Consider the following 14,031-nt stretch of genomic DNA (forward strand, 5'->3'; position numbering starts at 1 on the left):
CATCTTGGAAAATACCCAAGCTAGAAGGCTGTGACTTGAAAGTCACTTAGAAACAGTTCTAACTAGGCAGATGCTCTAATTATACAGCCTGTCACTGGATTCAATCATCCTTTGGGAACTATAGAATTCATATACCTATATTAATAGCTGCTGACAGCTGCAAGGGAGTCATATATTTGACCGCAGGGCCTATGTTTCTTATTTACACTTCACCTCTTTGAATTTAGTTACTGACACACACACTGTTTGCATTTTCCAAGTGAACAAAGATCCTTAACATACAATGAAGTAAGAGAAGGAAACAATGATGCAAAGAGCCTGCTTGATAGAAAATCCACTTCAGGTTCTGTAAACATCTGCCTGGAAGCTAAGGACCTAAAAGCAAAGGGGTGGTGGTGGCGGTATTGGAACCATTACACAGGGACTGTTACTAACAGACTTCCAAAGGCTTTTGCCAGCACACATTTCTTTTTTGAGTGCCTCCTCAGAGAGGCTGACGCCCCAGGGAAAAATAAGGAAAGACTATCTCGTGGTTTGTATGGGGAAAGGCCTAGGTTTAGTACCTATCATTCCATTTAGGGCTAGGAGAGAATCCTGCTGAAAATCTAGAGAGCCACTACCAGACAGTGTGGACCAAGGGTGGGCAAAGGGTTGCCCAAAGACCACATGTAACTCTTGCCATGATTTTTACCCTTATAGAAGCTGTCTTGTTGAAGGGCTCATGGTCTTTTCCCCCTTGATGCTTGCTACAACATTTTAGGGAGTGCCAAGGTCTTGTTCATTTATGGAAATCTCTGGAAATGGTTATTTTTTATGTGTTGGAGTGCTTGAGGACTTGAGGAGAGTTTGCAATCAAATTCAGAACCAGATGTCCTGTTACTTCTGGTTTTTGTGGTGGGTTTTTATTTTGTATTGAGGAGGCAGTTTTCCAAGACCTATGTGCCTAGACAAGGCTTTCGTTTGGGGTGAAACTTGGCCCCTGGTCTTGTCCAAGTTGTTCATTTGTAAAACAGACAATATCAGAGCCTGATGATCCATGGTCTGAAACAGTATAACGTAGCTTCCTATATTGCAAATTAGTAAAGTGTCATTACTGAGCTTAGAACCAACCTAGTAGGCAAAGGTTTTACAAAGAAATAAGGGAGGAGGCAGCAGATATTCAAACTAGGCTCTATCAAGTGCTAGATTGATTTCAGGCTCACCTAAGAATATTTCAAGAGTTTCTAGGGTAATGAGACAGTGGTTGATTCCTCATGTTTGAAAATATAAAATACAAAATTCATTAGGAGAATGGGATTTATAGTTGAACACATCTATAGGATACCAGGATGGAGAAGGCTGGATCAATCCAGCTGTTTTGGAGTGCAAGCTCTTAATTGTACTTTTCAGGTTTTAATTTTTTTTGCATGATAACAAATAAACAACAAACAAATCCAGAATCAGATATCTCTGTATTCTATGCTGATTACATACATTTCTATTGATATGTCTCTTCATTTCTGACTGGTGTATAAATGAAATCTAACTGCATTAATGATTTCTTGATCAGCACATACTTCTTTTTGCATGTGGTGATTGCTTCAGGACTGTTAACAGGAGAAAAAAGGTAATGCAAAATGATCTGGAGAGAAAGCAAGTCAAGCTGTGCCGAAGAAAAACTAAACTTGTGATGCTGTTTTCTTTTTAACTGCAGACCCTGCAACATGGAAACATTCAAGGCACCTTTCTAAAGGTTTCCTGTTCACTTCTTTCCTCCCTACACAGAATCTGCATGCTTACTTATTCTAGCCACCAGCATTTCACGCCACATTTATTGTTACCTGTTGTCCTTATTTGCACATTTACACACTGGCTGATGTGCTAAATAGCTGGTTGTGGTGGGCTTGCTGGCTTAATGCATTCTTTTTTTTCTTCTCCCCTCTTTTTTTCTTTCTGTCAAATTAGAATGCAATATAGATATCAGTTTTTAATAATGCAATATAGTGCTTTGTCATAAATGTCACAATCTTTTGTTAGCAAATTGTACTTTCTGTAGTACTGTTACTTGTCTTTGAATTAATGTAGCAGAAGGAATGGATGACCTAAAGCAATGTTTCCCAGGTTGTCTGATGTGAGGGATTGGCAGATTTCCCTCCCAGTATGCCAGGGACTGGCACCATAGATGTGCCTATTGCCTGCATTTACCTCTTTGTTTCCTGGAAACTCTCAAGGAGGCAGCTGTCATTGGCTATCTAACCAACGCCAGTCCAGGGACCACTACTTTGAGTAGAACTGACCTAAAAAAAGAAAGCGGGACTAGAAGATTACTCTGTAAAGTAGGCTAATTGGCATTAATGCAATGGGTATCGGTAGGACTGAAAAATACTTTGTGCTACTTAACTGTAGCAAGGAATGTGGCTTATTGGCTCTCCTGCTGCATTCATTCTCTGGAATGAAAAGAACTGTTGAGTCTGTTCTGATAACAAGGGTTAGGAATAGACTGTAGGAGATGCTGTTCTGCAGGAGGACTGGTAACTTGTGCCCATAGAACTTCTGTGATCCAACTTGCCCATGTTCTCTGCTGCTGGGAGGCAGGTTGTCTCAACCCAGGGGAGAACACATTCACCACCCATAAAGATGCTTTTCATCTGTCTTGAAAAGTTGCTTGGCCCTGAAAACACTCTGCAGGCCATCCAAGAACTGCCCAACCTTTTAAAGGTAAACCCTTTTCAGATAAAATAGTAGATCCATGTTTTGAGACGTAATTTGCTTTAAAACAGGATCTTGCTGTCTCTACAGCAGGCAATAACTAGTCTGGGTTTCTAGAAGACAAATATGCATTGTATACAGTGGCACCTTTGTATCTGTGGACGGCAAGCCCATGTTGTCTCCAGTGATAGTGCAGCCACGTGCATGCACTGTGATTAAGGACAACGTGGGTTTGAGCATCCTTGGATTTTGGTATCCATGATGGGGTGTCTGTGTCCAGAACGGCTCCCCTGTGGATATTGAGATCCCACTGTATTTTCTTGAAACAGATGTCATCATGCAAGTTAAGGTAACACTTTCAAATTTAAAGTTATGGAAAAGGAAGATGCTTTTTTACGTTAGCCAGACCAAACAGAGGACAGGGCCCTTTCCCATGTGCAATAGTTACAATAAATCAGGATTTTCACCAGGTACTGCTACAACAAGTATACCTGTTGGTATTCCTTTTTCTATACAGGTTGCAGGAACCCTTTTATATTTATCACCTGGCTTCACTGCCATGTATCAGAGTAATCAAGTTTATGGTCAGTGTGGTAGATAAAATGGGCTATTGAAGTTGGCATAAAGGCATGAAGTATTTTGGAATAAGAACAGGAACGTCTTAGATATCCGCTCTGCTTCCTTTTTACATTTACATATTTATCTCTTAATTTCACCCTTATTCCGTTGGATTAGAAGAGTGGAAAATATTCCAGTTTGGTTACATAGAAGTAAATTTTTTGAAACCCTTGTACTATATAGGTTTCTGCTTATGACAGGGAAAAAAGAGAACAGTTTTGACAACTTATTATTGCAAGAGTGAATTGCTACTGTAGGGCTGTTTTTTAACGTTTGTTGGTCCCAATTGAATTGCATTTAATCACGAAGAAGTCATATTTAAAGTGGTATGACTGCAGTTGTCTGCCTTTTAATTCCACTAATTTTAGTAGAATTTGTAGTTAGATTGGAACCTTTGGCTTAAATTCTAATGGTTAATCTTTACTAGGTTAGACTCATTGGATCCACTGTGTTGATCGGTGAGTTGAATCCCATTGGGCCTACTCTGGTTGGGACCACCAAGGGAAATATGATGTAAAAAGACATTCCTGTGTTTCTCAGATTAAAGTGTAATAAATAGTATACATTATGCTTTAGTTGTAGACCTGATTATGTTGTCAATAAAAAGGCATTTAAATTCTGCAAAAATGACATACTCATTTTAGTAACTTTACCTAAATGCTCACTTTCAGTTTTCTCATGAAAGCATAAGGACACCGGGGGGGGGGGGGGTGTCCAGGAAAAAAATGTATTTTTAACAGAACATTTATCATATTGCGCTGCTTTTCATCTCGTACGACAATTATCTCTTTCAGGGGTTGATGCTGAAGAATGGGGAAAATTTCTACATACGAAAAACAAGGTAGACTGTTTAGAAAAACTGTTTAATAACAAAAAATAGATAATTCTGCATGGGTAATGAGTAGGCATATGTTCTTGAAGTTTAAAAGAATATTGCACAAAGTACATTCTGGTAGACCCTTGTGGACTTTCCTAGCAGTGGTTTTGGCCAGAACCATTGTTATATGGCTAAAAGCTACATTTTAATTTCCCACAGTAATCCAGAGGAATGCCAGAAGCACCGTGGGAAATTAAAATACCAGCTAAACTCATATTTCTCATGATGCTCAGAGAGTGGACTGGATACTTTTTAATAGGCATCAGCAGTGAGCCTTGTTGGTGTTGAACCACTACTCCCTGCAGTTTCCTAGGGATACCAGGTGCTGACATTAGATCTGGGAGGGGGGGATTCAAATTACTGATATTTTGTGGTGGATTGTCACAAACTATGTTTGATGAAGCATCCCTGAGGACAATCTGTTAAAGCTGCCTAAACCATGGTTTGGCATCGTTTTTGCAGGGAGCCTGTGCATTGTTCTTGTCATCAACATCTTCATGCATTGCACATTTTAGAAGGAGCCTCCAACAGTCCACCCTTCCCTGTAGAAATTAGCATAAATTTGTATATAACTTTGTGTGACTCATTAGCTGATAAAATAAGTACATGTAGCTAAAAATGAGAATAAATGTGTTTTATGGCCCACGTATAGATTGTGGGTGCACACATCCATCTCAACCTTAGTTTTCATGCCTTTTTGCACAAAATATTAAAAATAACCATTTATGTAACCCATTTCCTGCTCCCCAAGCATTGTAATGTACTTAATCCAGACTACACTATGTCCCTAGCAGAGAAGGAGCAGTAGCAAAACCTGTGCCACAACCTCCTTGTGCTCTCTTTCAGAATGCGGGACAGTCATTTTCCTTTCTGAAATGCTGCATCTGGAGCATCTTCATCTGTTTCCCTGTTGTTAAGTTATATACAGAGTTTGCGTAATAGTACATAGATTTGCACAGATTCCCCTGTCCCCTAGTCTTAGGAAAACTGCTCTTTGTATGGCTTTTGCAGGTAAAATCAGGTACTCATCGTAGAGGAGTTTTCACTTTTATCCTTTATCTTTTTTTTAAAATTTCAGCTTTATACAGATTTTGATGAAATTAGACAAGAAATAGAAAATGAAACTGAAAGGATTTCTGGAAATAATAAGGTAAGTGTCTGTTCAGCTTTGACATTTTTATGTGATCCATGTGATATTCTTGAGTAGTAGTTGTATTTTGTTGGAATGTATTATGTTTTTCTACTGTGTACAGGCAGCTCTACTGGCAGTAGACCTCATTCCTGGATGTCTAGGTAACATATTTGTACATTAATATGCAGTGGGCCCTTCCCTTATGCGAGGGATCCATTCCAGTCCCCCCTCCATGTAAGGGAAATACCGCGTATGCTTGAGTCCCATTGAAAGCAGTGGTGCTTGTGCATGCGATGCAGTGTGTGTGCCATTGCCTCTTCCAATGCGCTGCTTTCAGCATAAGCTGAAAGCTGTGCCCATGTATGATCTGGGCACACTGTATATATATTTTAAATTGCTGAAGCTATCGGAGAACTCAAAGCTATATGGGGCTCATATTTATCTGTTCCTAGAATTCCTCTTTCTAGAGGCAAAATACTGCTGATGTTGTAGTTAATAATACAGAGCTCCCGCATCATATGTGGGCATGCCTTATGCGTATGCTGAAAATGGTGCCAGAAGAAGCGGCACCATGCCCTGCTGCGAGCACGAGCCCCATTGGTGTTAATGGGGCTCGAGCGTATGCAGAATTTCCCTTATGCGGGGGGGGGGGGGGTCCAGAACAGATCCTTGCGTGAGGGAAGGGACTACTGTATTTTATTGTTACTTTATTTAATTTGTATCTCACCTTTCTTTGAATGTGGGATCCATATCAGGGCTCCTTTCAAAGGCTATAATTTGGGAATTATAATTTGGGAAAATCTTCCAAGCAGGCTCCACATCTCAATGCAGCAGCATTACTTGTGTTAACTTCTTGTTTAGAAGACTTTTTTTCAAGCTATATTTGCCAGCCACATTTTGAAGGGGAATAGCTGAAATGTTTGTGTTAACCAATTCAAGCTGTGTAAACTTGAATTGCCTGTGAAGGTAGATTATACAGAGATGCCTGAACTAATGAGCAGCCTAGATTTCAAGATTTATATATGGTGGCTAGTATTTTAATGGTTACAATTAAGAAAAACATTTGAAGTGAAATGATTTGTGTTTCCCCCCCCCCCCCCTTGATTTTTAGGGAATCAGTCCCGAACCTATTCATCTAAAAATCTTTTCACCCAATGTTGTCAACTTGACACTTGTAGACTTACCAGGAATGACAAAGGTAAGAAATAATTTTTGCTATACATTTAACTGAAAGATTGGAAGCCTGAGGGCAGGGAACTGTTTTGTTGTTCTTTTACTTGCTTTGTTGTTCTTGTTCTTGATGGCACTGTATAAATATACATCTATATAAATAGATGATGATGTTGATGAGTTGTTTGTATTTTGCAAAGGATAAATCCATAAAACAGCAATTTACAACATGAAACAGGAGTTTGCTGTATTTCTTGCTAGGGTTCCTAGTTGAGCTCCATTTCAGTTTCCTCCTCCTGTTCCTAGCTTTCCCACCACATCACATTGTAGTGTTTTCTGTTAGATCATTGTATCTTCTTTTTTTGTTACTATTTGGCTTTTCATATCTTAAACGCAGCATCATGAGACTAACTGAAAGGATGAGAGAGCAAAGTAGCTACATTTCTACCCAAATAACTTGCATGGTTCAGTTTTCCTTCTTATCATCTTTTTCTCTTCTGCCTGGGAAGGGCCTTGAGATGTTGTACTGTGAGAAGCCTGAGCATAATGAACAGCTGTTAATAAAAGTGTTCAAAAGCTAATGTTTTTGTATGTTTTATTGTTGTTTTTTTCCTCACAGGTACCTGTGGGCGATCAACCAAAGGATATAGAACTTCAGATCCGAGAACTAATCCTTAGATTCATTAGTAATCCAAATTCAATTATTCTGGCAGTCACTGCTGCCAACACAGACATGGCCACCTCTGAGGCACTTAAAATAGCACGAGAGGTGGATCCAGATGGTAAGTACAAGAATACATATTCCAGCTTACCTCCTTTCACCTTTCTCAGAAACATTCTCCTACAGCACAGTGAATGGTGTAACTATTAGCTTACAGTGGCATATTTTACAGTTGTAATTTGTGTAATTAAGATAGCAAGATACTTTTAATGAGTGTTGTAGCTGAAGCTTTTCAGGCTAAAGTTACTTCCTATTGAGGTGAAATAACAGCCATAATAATTATTGGGCCACTTCAGACTGTTGTTTCACACTTCCTAAACAGTATTTTAGGGAAAAGTGATTTGAGTCCAGCTGGCACCCATCCATCTCCATGCTTCTGTGGTTCTATAAACTGGAGTTTTTCATTCCAGAAATAACAGGGAACTTTGGCTTAAGGCAATACAGTAAAGGTAGGAGGAAGGAGTCAATGGGAATAGTACTCAGCTCCAGCATTTGTTTCTAACGCCATACATCATGATTTATAAAGTCTAGAACAGTTGTCTGAACTGGTGGACCACTTTTTCTCAGCTTATGGTGTTTCTCCAGAGTCCTTGGAATGTGTTAGTTCATATTGGTTTCATGATACTGTTTGGTGATAGTCTTGAATAAGTAACTTTAGCCTTGATGTTTTGTTCTGTTTCCAAGGGGACATGTTTAGAAACCTAGATTATTAGCCTTCAGTTGTAGTGGATAGTTAACACTTAGGCGTCAAGAAAAGCATTTGCATTGTTGACTGTGACCAAAGTACAAGGGGATGCAAGTTGTATTTTCTTCTTGTTTAGATGTACACATTGTAACTAAAGAGTTTGCAGCTAACCTGAGACCAAATCACTTTTAATGGTGAATTTCCCTTCTCCTTCATGGCTTTGTTCCCTGGGTAACCTTTGACATTTTCCACTTTCCTTTTTTTACTTTGGCTTGAGAAGTTAATACATGGCCAGCTAAATGTAAAATGACAGTTTTCCTGACGCTCCTATAGGCCGGCGCACCCTTGCTGTTATCACAAAGCTGGATCTCATGGATGCTGGCACTGATGCTATGGATGTACTTATGGGAAGAGTGATACCGGTTAAACTTGGCATCATTGGTGTAGTGAATAGGTAAGCTGGGGAGTGGGAGTGAGAGTGGCTTGATGTTGATGTTTAAAGCATTCTTGTGATTTCAGAGCAGTGTTTCATGTCTATGAATCCTTCCTAATTGAGAGTTTTAGAATCTTTGTATGCAGCAGCTGTGTAAGAATTTGGCCCCCAAATTGTCTGAGATCGTACACCAAAGAGTCAGAGCTTAGCTTTTACCCTTGCAAAGTTACACCTTGTTTGTGCTTTATCATCTTACCACAGAATTGTTAGATTGCACAACCAATGTGTATTGATGCACAATACTCAGCCGTGCCTGACCAATCAGCACACATGGTGCAGAGCTCAGTATAAAATGCTGCCCAGTGACACCACATGTGTTACTTCACTTTCATAACCTTAACTAAAATATGACCGTTACACATCAGCCAAAAATGTCTACCCCCTTGTCTGAGGGAGCTGATGCAAGTGTAATACACTAATGGGACACCAGGTGTTATTAGCTAAGTAGCATATTTCTAGGGCTGCTATAGTGGAAAGTCATGGGCAGATTCTGGCTCTCTGTGGTAGTGGTAGCCTATGATATTAGGAAAAGCACACAGGTAGTGCCCTGCACCCTTTTACCCAGTCTGTAAGTCAAGAAACAGTTTGGAGCTACATATCTTCCACCCAACCTCAGGCTGGATCATGTTGGGAGTGTCTCCAAGTTCCTGATATCAGAGAAATGAAGTTCCTGAACCTGGCTTCTTGGCTGAAGTTCTGGCTGGATCTTCCAGCCAGTTCATCACTCATGGACTTGTCTTCTGTACGTGGGGAAAATGAGGAAAGAATGAAACTAGGATGTCTGAGCCAGTGCTTTGAGAGTGTAAATTTTTATTCCAGTTTCTGCATTAATGGAAGTTTCATGTTTAGTCAATCAGTGATGGTTTGATTGGCTGGCCAGCCTTACATGCTGTATGATACCTTCAAATTTAGAAATAACACTGTGATACTTGCATAGCAATAATGTCATACTGTGATTGCACTGTCCAAGTCAGAATAATGTGTTAAACAATTTTTGGCAGCAAGTGAAGAATACAAAATGGAATCCAGGTTAAGCAATGTAATAATGGCCTGTGCCTAATAGCACTGCAATGAACCAAGTGTGAAATATGGCATCTTGTACTGAAACATGGATAATAATCAGCCAATTGTATATCAACATTTTAGAAGTCAATTAGATATTAACAATAAGAAGAGTGTGGCAGATTCAATTCGTGATGAATATGGTTTTCTCCAGAAGAAGTATCCCTCCTTAGCCAACCGGAATGGAACAAAGTATCTTGCTAGAACCCTCAACAGGTACACAAAATTGCTTACATTCTGATAAAAAAACTCCCCCCCCTCTAGTTGACTTTTGTGGCCCATCCCAGTTGTGTGTGTGTGTGTATTAAACTTGCTGGTGGTGATGTTAGTAGATATGATTAATAACATCCTGTCACTTGTAAGTTCTTTTGCAGTTATGAGGACCATATTGGAAAGGGATGGAAAATTTGCAATTACAGTGGGCCCTCAGTATCTGCAGGGGATCCATTTTGGATACCACAACAGATACCAAAAATCGCGGATGCTCAGGTCCCATAGTAGTCAGTGGTGGTGCGGCCACGTGGCCACGCCACCACTGGGGACAATATCATTTTGCCCCCCCCCCCCCCCCCCGAAGCCATCTTTGCTGCTCTCACTGCGGTGGGTGGCAGGGGGCTATCTCTTCTTTCTCCTCCTCTTCTCCCATTGCTCCTGCCATGGCTCTTTCTCCTTTTCCTCCTCCTTTTCCTTCCTCTTCCTCCTGTTCCCCAATCCTCTTCCTTTTTCCTCCTCCACTTCCCCCCTCTGCCGCAGCCGCTCGTCCTCCTTGTTCTTCCTCCTCCTCCTGTTCTCTCCTCCCTTTGCTTCGGCTCTTCTTTTCCTCCTCCTTTTTCTTCCCTCCTCCACCTCCACCCTCCCGTGGGCTTGCCATGCATGGATGCTCAAATCTGCACATGGCAAGTCCGTGGATGCTGAGGACGGACTGTATTTGTGAAGTATCAGATGATTTGGACGCAGTGTTTTTCTGCTAGGTGGATGATGAAATTTCTTTTGATTCCTCCTCCCTTTGTTTTGAGTTGTAGAGTGATGTACCAGTTGTAGAGTGATAGATGACTATCTTTATTGTATATTTTAAAATTGTCAGCCCAGGAAGAATTTCCATCCAGGAAGAATTTCCATCCACAGTGCTGAACTCTGGATTGCATACTAAATCATGCTGACTGAATGTTACGATTTAGCTGATATATTCTCAAATAATTACTTTGGAGCAGCCAATACATCAGTTGCCATATGAGAATAACAAACCAGTCTCTAGTTTGTTTGATGATAGCCTATCATTGTAAAATAATTTCTTGCATGTCTTTTTGGAATAAGAAATTTAAATGCTAGCCTTCCTTATCTGCAAAAGATTGTAGATAACAGTAATAATTATGGCTTGAAGTATAAAAGCCAAATGTCACATGATAGATTATCAATTAGAATAGCCAGTAAGGTGGGGTATATGTTGAATGAATGAATGAATGAATGAATGTTAAAATTTAGCATAGTGGGAAATTAAAATGGCAGCATTTCCTGTAACCATCCATCTTTCTTTCCAAAAAAATTCTATATGCTGCAACATAGAAACCTGATAGCTTTACAATTGATGAAACACTATATATACTTGCTAAACAAAAAATAATCAAAAATATGTGGTTGAAAGCTATGCTATCTTAAATGTTTAAATTTTCCTTTTAAAAGGGACCTTTGTTCCCAAACTCTCCTTTCAGGTTACTCATGCATCACATCAGGGATTGCTTACCAGAACTAAAAACTAGAATCAATGTTTTAGCTGCTCAGTATCAGTCTCTGTTGAACAGCTATGGTGAACCTGTGGATGACAAGAGTGCCACGTTATTGCAGCTTATCACCAAATTTGCCACTGAATATTGCAACACCATTGAAGGGACAGCAAAATACATAGAGACTTCTGAACTGTAAGTACGAGATCTGTTTTGGAGACTAGTTGCCACAGAAGCTATAAGATATTACACTTTGAAATATTTTTACTATTACTATGTTTCAGGTCCAAAACACACTGCAGAAATAATCCAGTTTGAGGCCACTTTAACTGCTCTGGCTCAATGCTAGGGATTTCTGGGAACTGTAGCTTTGTGAGACATTTAGCTTTCTCTGTCAGAGAGCCCTGGTGCAACAATAAACTACAATTCCCAGGACTAGCATTGATCCAGGGCTGTTAAAGTAGTCTCAAACTGGATTATTTCTGCAGGGTGTTTTGGACCTTATTCACTTATATCAAACCATTTCCTCCAAAACTGAGACTCAAGACAGCTTAGATAAATAAAAACAAATACAGAGAAAAACAATACAAATAAAGGCAATAGAATTAAAACAATTTAAAATTAAAAAAAACCCTCCAGTGTTTCTAAATTTGGAATTGTTAAATAAATGTAAAAACTATTTTATAGATCAAACAATAGTTCAGGACAAGTGATTGAGCTTCTTGATTTCTTTCCATGCATCCAGTTAGTCTTTTTTTACTCCAGGTGCGGTGGAGCTAGAATTTGCTACATTTTTCATGAAACTTTTGGACGTACTTTAGAATCTGTTGATCCACTAGGCGGCCTTAACACCATTGACATCTTGACAGCCATTAGAAATGCTACTGTAGGTATTATCCTTTAACTTCCTGTTAAGATGCTGTGTCCCTTTTTTAACCTGCATTCTATATTGGGTGGGGTTGTGTTCCTTGGTGGTGTGTACTACTTAGGGGAGTAGTACAGTGCCGTGGTGAACATGTTGACCTCCCTTACAGTGGAATAAAATTGAAGCTTTTTCCTTCTGGTTTGACTAGGGTCCACGTCCTGCCTTGTTTGTGCCTGAAGTTTCATTTGAGCTGCTGGTAAAAAGGCAAATCAAACGTCTGGAAGAGCCTAGTCTGCGATGTGTGGAGCTTGTCCATGAGGAAATGCAGAGGATCATTCAGCATTGTAGCAATTACAGTACACAGGTAAAAAAAAAAAAAAAAAAAAAAAAAAAAGGAGCACGATGCTAATGCCGTGGGCCCTTAGTATTCACTGGGGTTTAGTTCCAGGACCTCCAGTGGATATCAAAACCAGTAGATGTTCAAGCCCCATTAAATACAATGCCATAATAAAATGGTGTCCCTTATATAAAATGGCAAAATCAAAGTTTGCTTTTTGAAATGTATATGTATTTTTAATATTTTCTAGCTGTGGATGATTATTTTGGATTTTCTCTAGAAATTCCTATATACCTTTGCATTCTGTGATCACTTCATTTCTTTATAGCTAGGACTTCATTTGAGGAATACATGTTCTTAGATGTAAATTACAGCCTAGTCAAGAGTGATCTCTGGGAACTAGAAATGTCAGAGGAGGGCTCTTTGTTTTCCTTATTGCTCCCCCTCCATATTTTTCATAATGTGAATTTCATAACTATGCCATTTATGATTCATTCAATTTGTTAATTTAATGAAGTAGATGTCAATTTAGTGGTAGTCTTGTAACTTTAGAAAATAAAACTCTTTGGTTTGCTTCTATTCAGGAATTGCTGCGGTTTCCTAAACTCCATGATGCCATTGTTGAGGTTGTAACCAGTCTTTTACGTCGGAGACTGCCAGTTACAAATGAAATGGTAACTATTGTGGAGGTTTCTCTGTGTTGTTATGTGCTCTGAAAATTGTATGACCTGGTTGGTGCAGACTAGCATGGGCCTAGTTATGCTGATGGTTGAAGGACTTGTAAGGGTTATTCCCAAATAAGCATGAGTAGATTGCAGATGAAATTCCTCTAAGCCCAATTCATAATTTGGCCATGGAGGAAGCAGATCCTTGTTTGAATGAGTTTCAGCTATAGATCTAACCAATCTTACCACTGGCAATTGAGTTTGATCACTAACAGTTGATCCTACAGTGATATGTACCAGCCAAAGCATGCATATCTCCATATAGATAATGATGCCGTGTAGCATTGTAAATACTTGAACCAGGGAGAACTTGTACCGAAGACATCTGGTTTCAAATCTAAACTGCTTGACAGGCGTTTTGTGGGGACAATGGCATTATTTACTGAAGTTCTTTTGAAGGAGAATAAAAATAGTAGTGCAGTTCATGGAATGCAAGCTACAAAGTGCTGGCCACTTAAATGTTTCCTCCAGTACCTTCTAGTTGCTACCCTGCAATAAAGTATTTACAGTGCGCCCGCGCCATACGCGGCCTTGAGCATACGCGGTCAAGCTGCGGCGCACGCGTGGGGCGGAAGGGGCGGCACGTCCCATTCAATTGAATGGGCGTGCGTGCCCGTTGTGCCCTGTGCGCCGCCACGCACAAGCCCCATTGTTTCCAATGGGGCTTGAGCATAGGCGGAATTCGCCTGATGCGGAGGGATCCGGAACGGATCCCCCGCGTAAGGCGAGGACGGACTGTATATGTCTTAGATCAGGGGTAGGCAACCTTTCTGAGCCGGGGGCCGGGTTGCTGTCCCTCAGACAACTGGGGGGCCGAAGCCAAAAAATAAATAATTAAATAATTTTTTTAAAAAATGTAAATAAATAAATAAACTGAGACAAATGTAGGACAACATTTTCAAATGGTGGACACTTTTTTTAAAAAAAGTGGAGGACA

General features: G+C 39.9%; 1 protein-coding gene across 4 annotated transcripts in view; it reads left to right on the forward strand.

Moving 5' to 3' along the window:
- The window catches only part of DNM1L (dynamin 1L), a 52,688-nt gene that overhangs the window by 23,754 nt on the left and 14,903 nt on the right, over positions 1-14,031 (forward strand). For 2 of the 4 annotated variants that reach the window (XM_089527856.1, XM_089527858.1), the window contains exons 3-13: positions 1,694-1,732; positions 4,101-4,147; positions 5,262-5,333; positions 6,427-6,513; positions 7,105-7,267; positions 8,225-8,345; positions 9,531-9,662; positions 11,156-11,362; positions 11,933-12,053; positions 12,241-12,396; positions 12,954-13,043. In XM_089527856.1, coding sequence (XP_089383982.1) covers positions 1,694-1,732; positions 4,101-4,147; positions 5,262-5,333; positions 6,427-6,513; positions 7,105-7,267; positions 8,225-8,345; positions 9,531-9,662; positions 11,156-11,362; positions 11,933-12,053; positions 12,241-12,396; positions 12,954-13,043 — 1,235 coding nt within the window. The remainder of the gene's footprint in view (positions 1-1,693; positions 1,733-4,100; positions 4,148-5,261; positions 5,334-6,426; positions 6,514-7,104; positions 7,268-8,224; positions 8,346-9,530; positions 9,663-11,155; positions 11,363-11,932; positions 12,054-12,240; positions 12,397-12,953; positions 13,044-14,031) is intronic. The other 2 variants (XM_089527857.1, XM_089527859.1) reach the window with 1 other exon arrangement.

The sequence above is a fragment of the Sceloporus occidentalis genome, unplaced genomic scaffold, assembly GCF_023333645.1.
Source record: "Sceloporus occidentalis isolate IW3139 unplaced genomic scaffold, rSceOcc1.0.p SCAF_5, whole genome shotgun sequence".
Classification (NCBI taxonomy): Eukaryota; Metazoa; Chordata; class Lepidosauria; order Squamata; family Phrynosomatidae; genus Sceloporus; species Sceloporus occidentalis.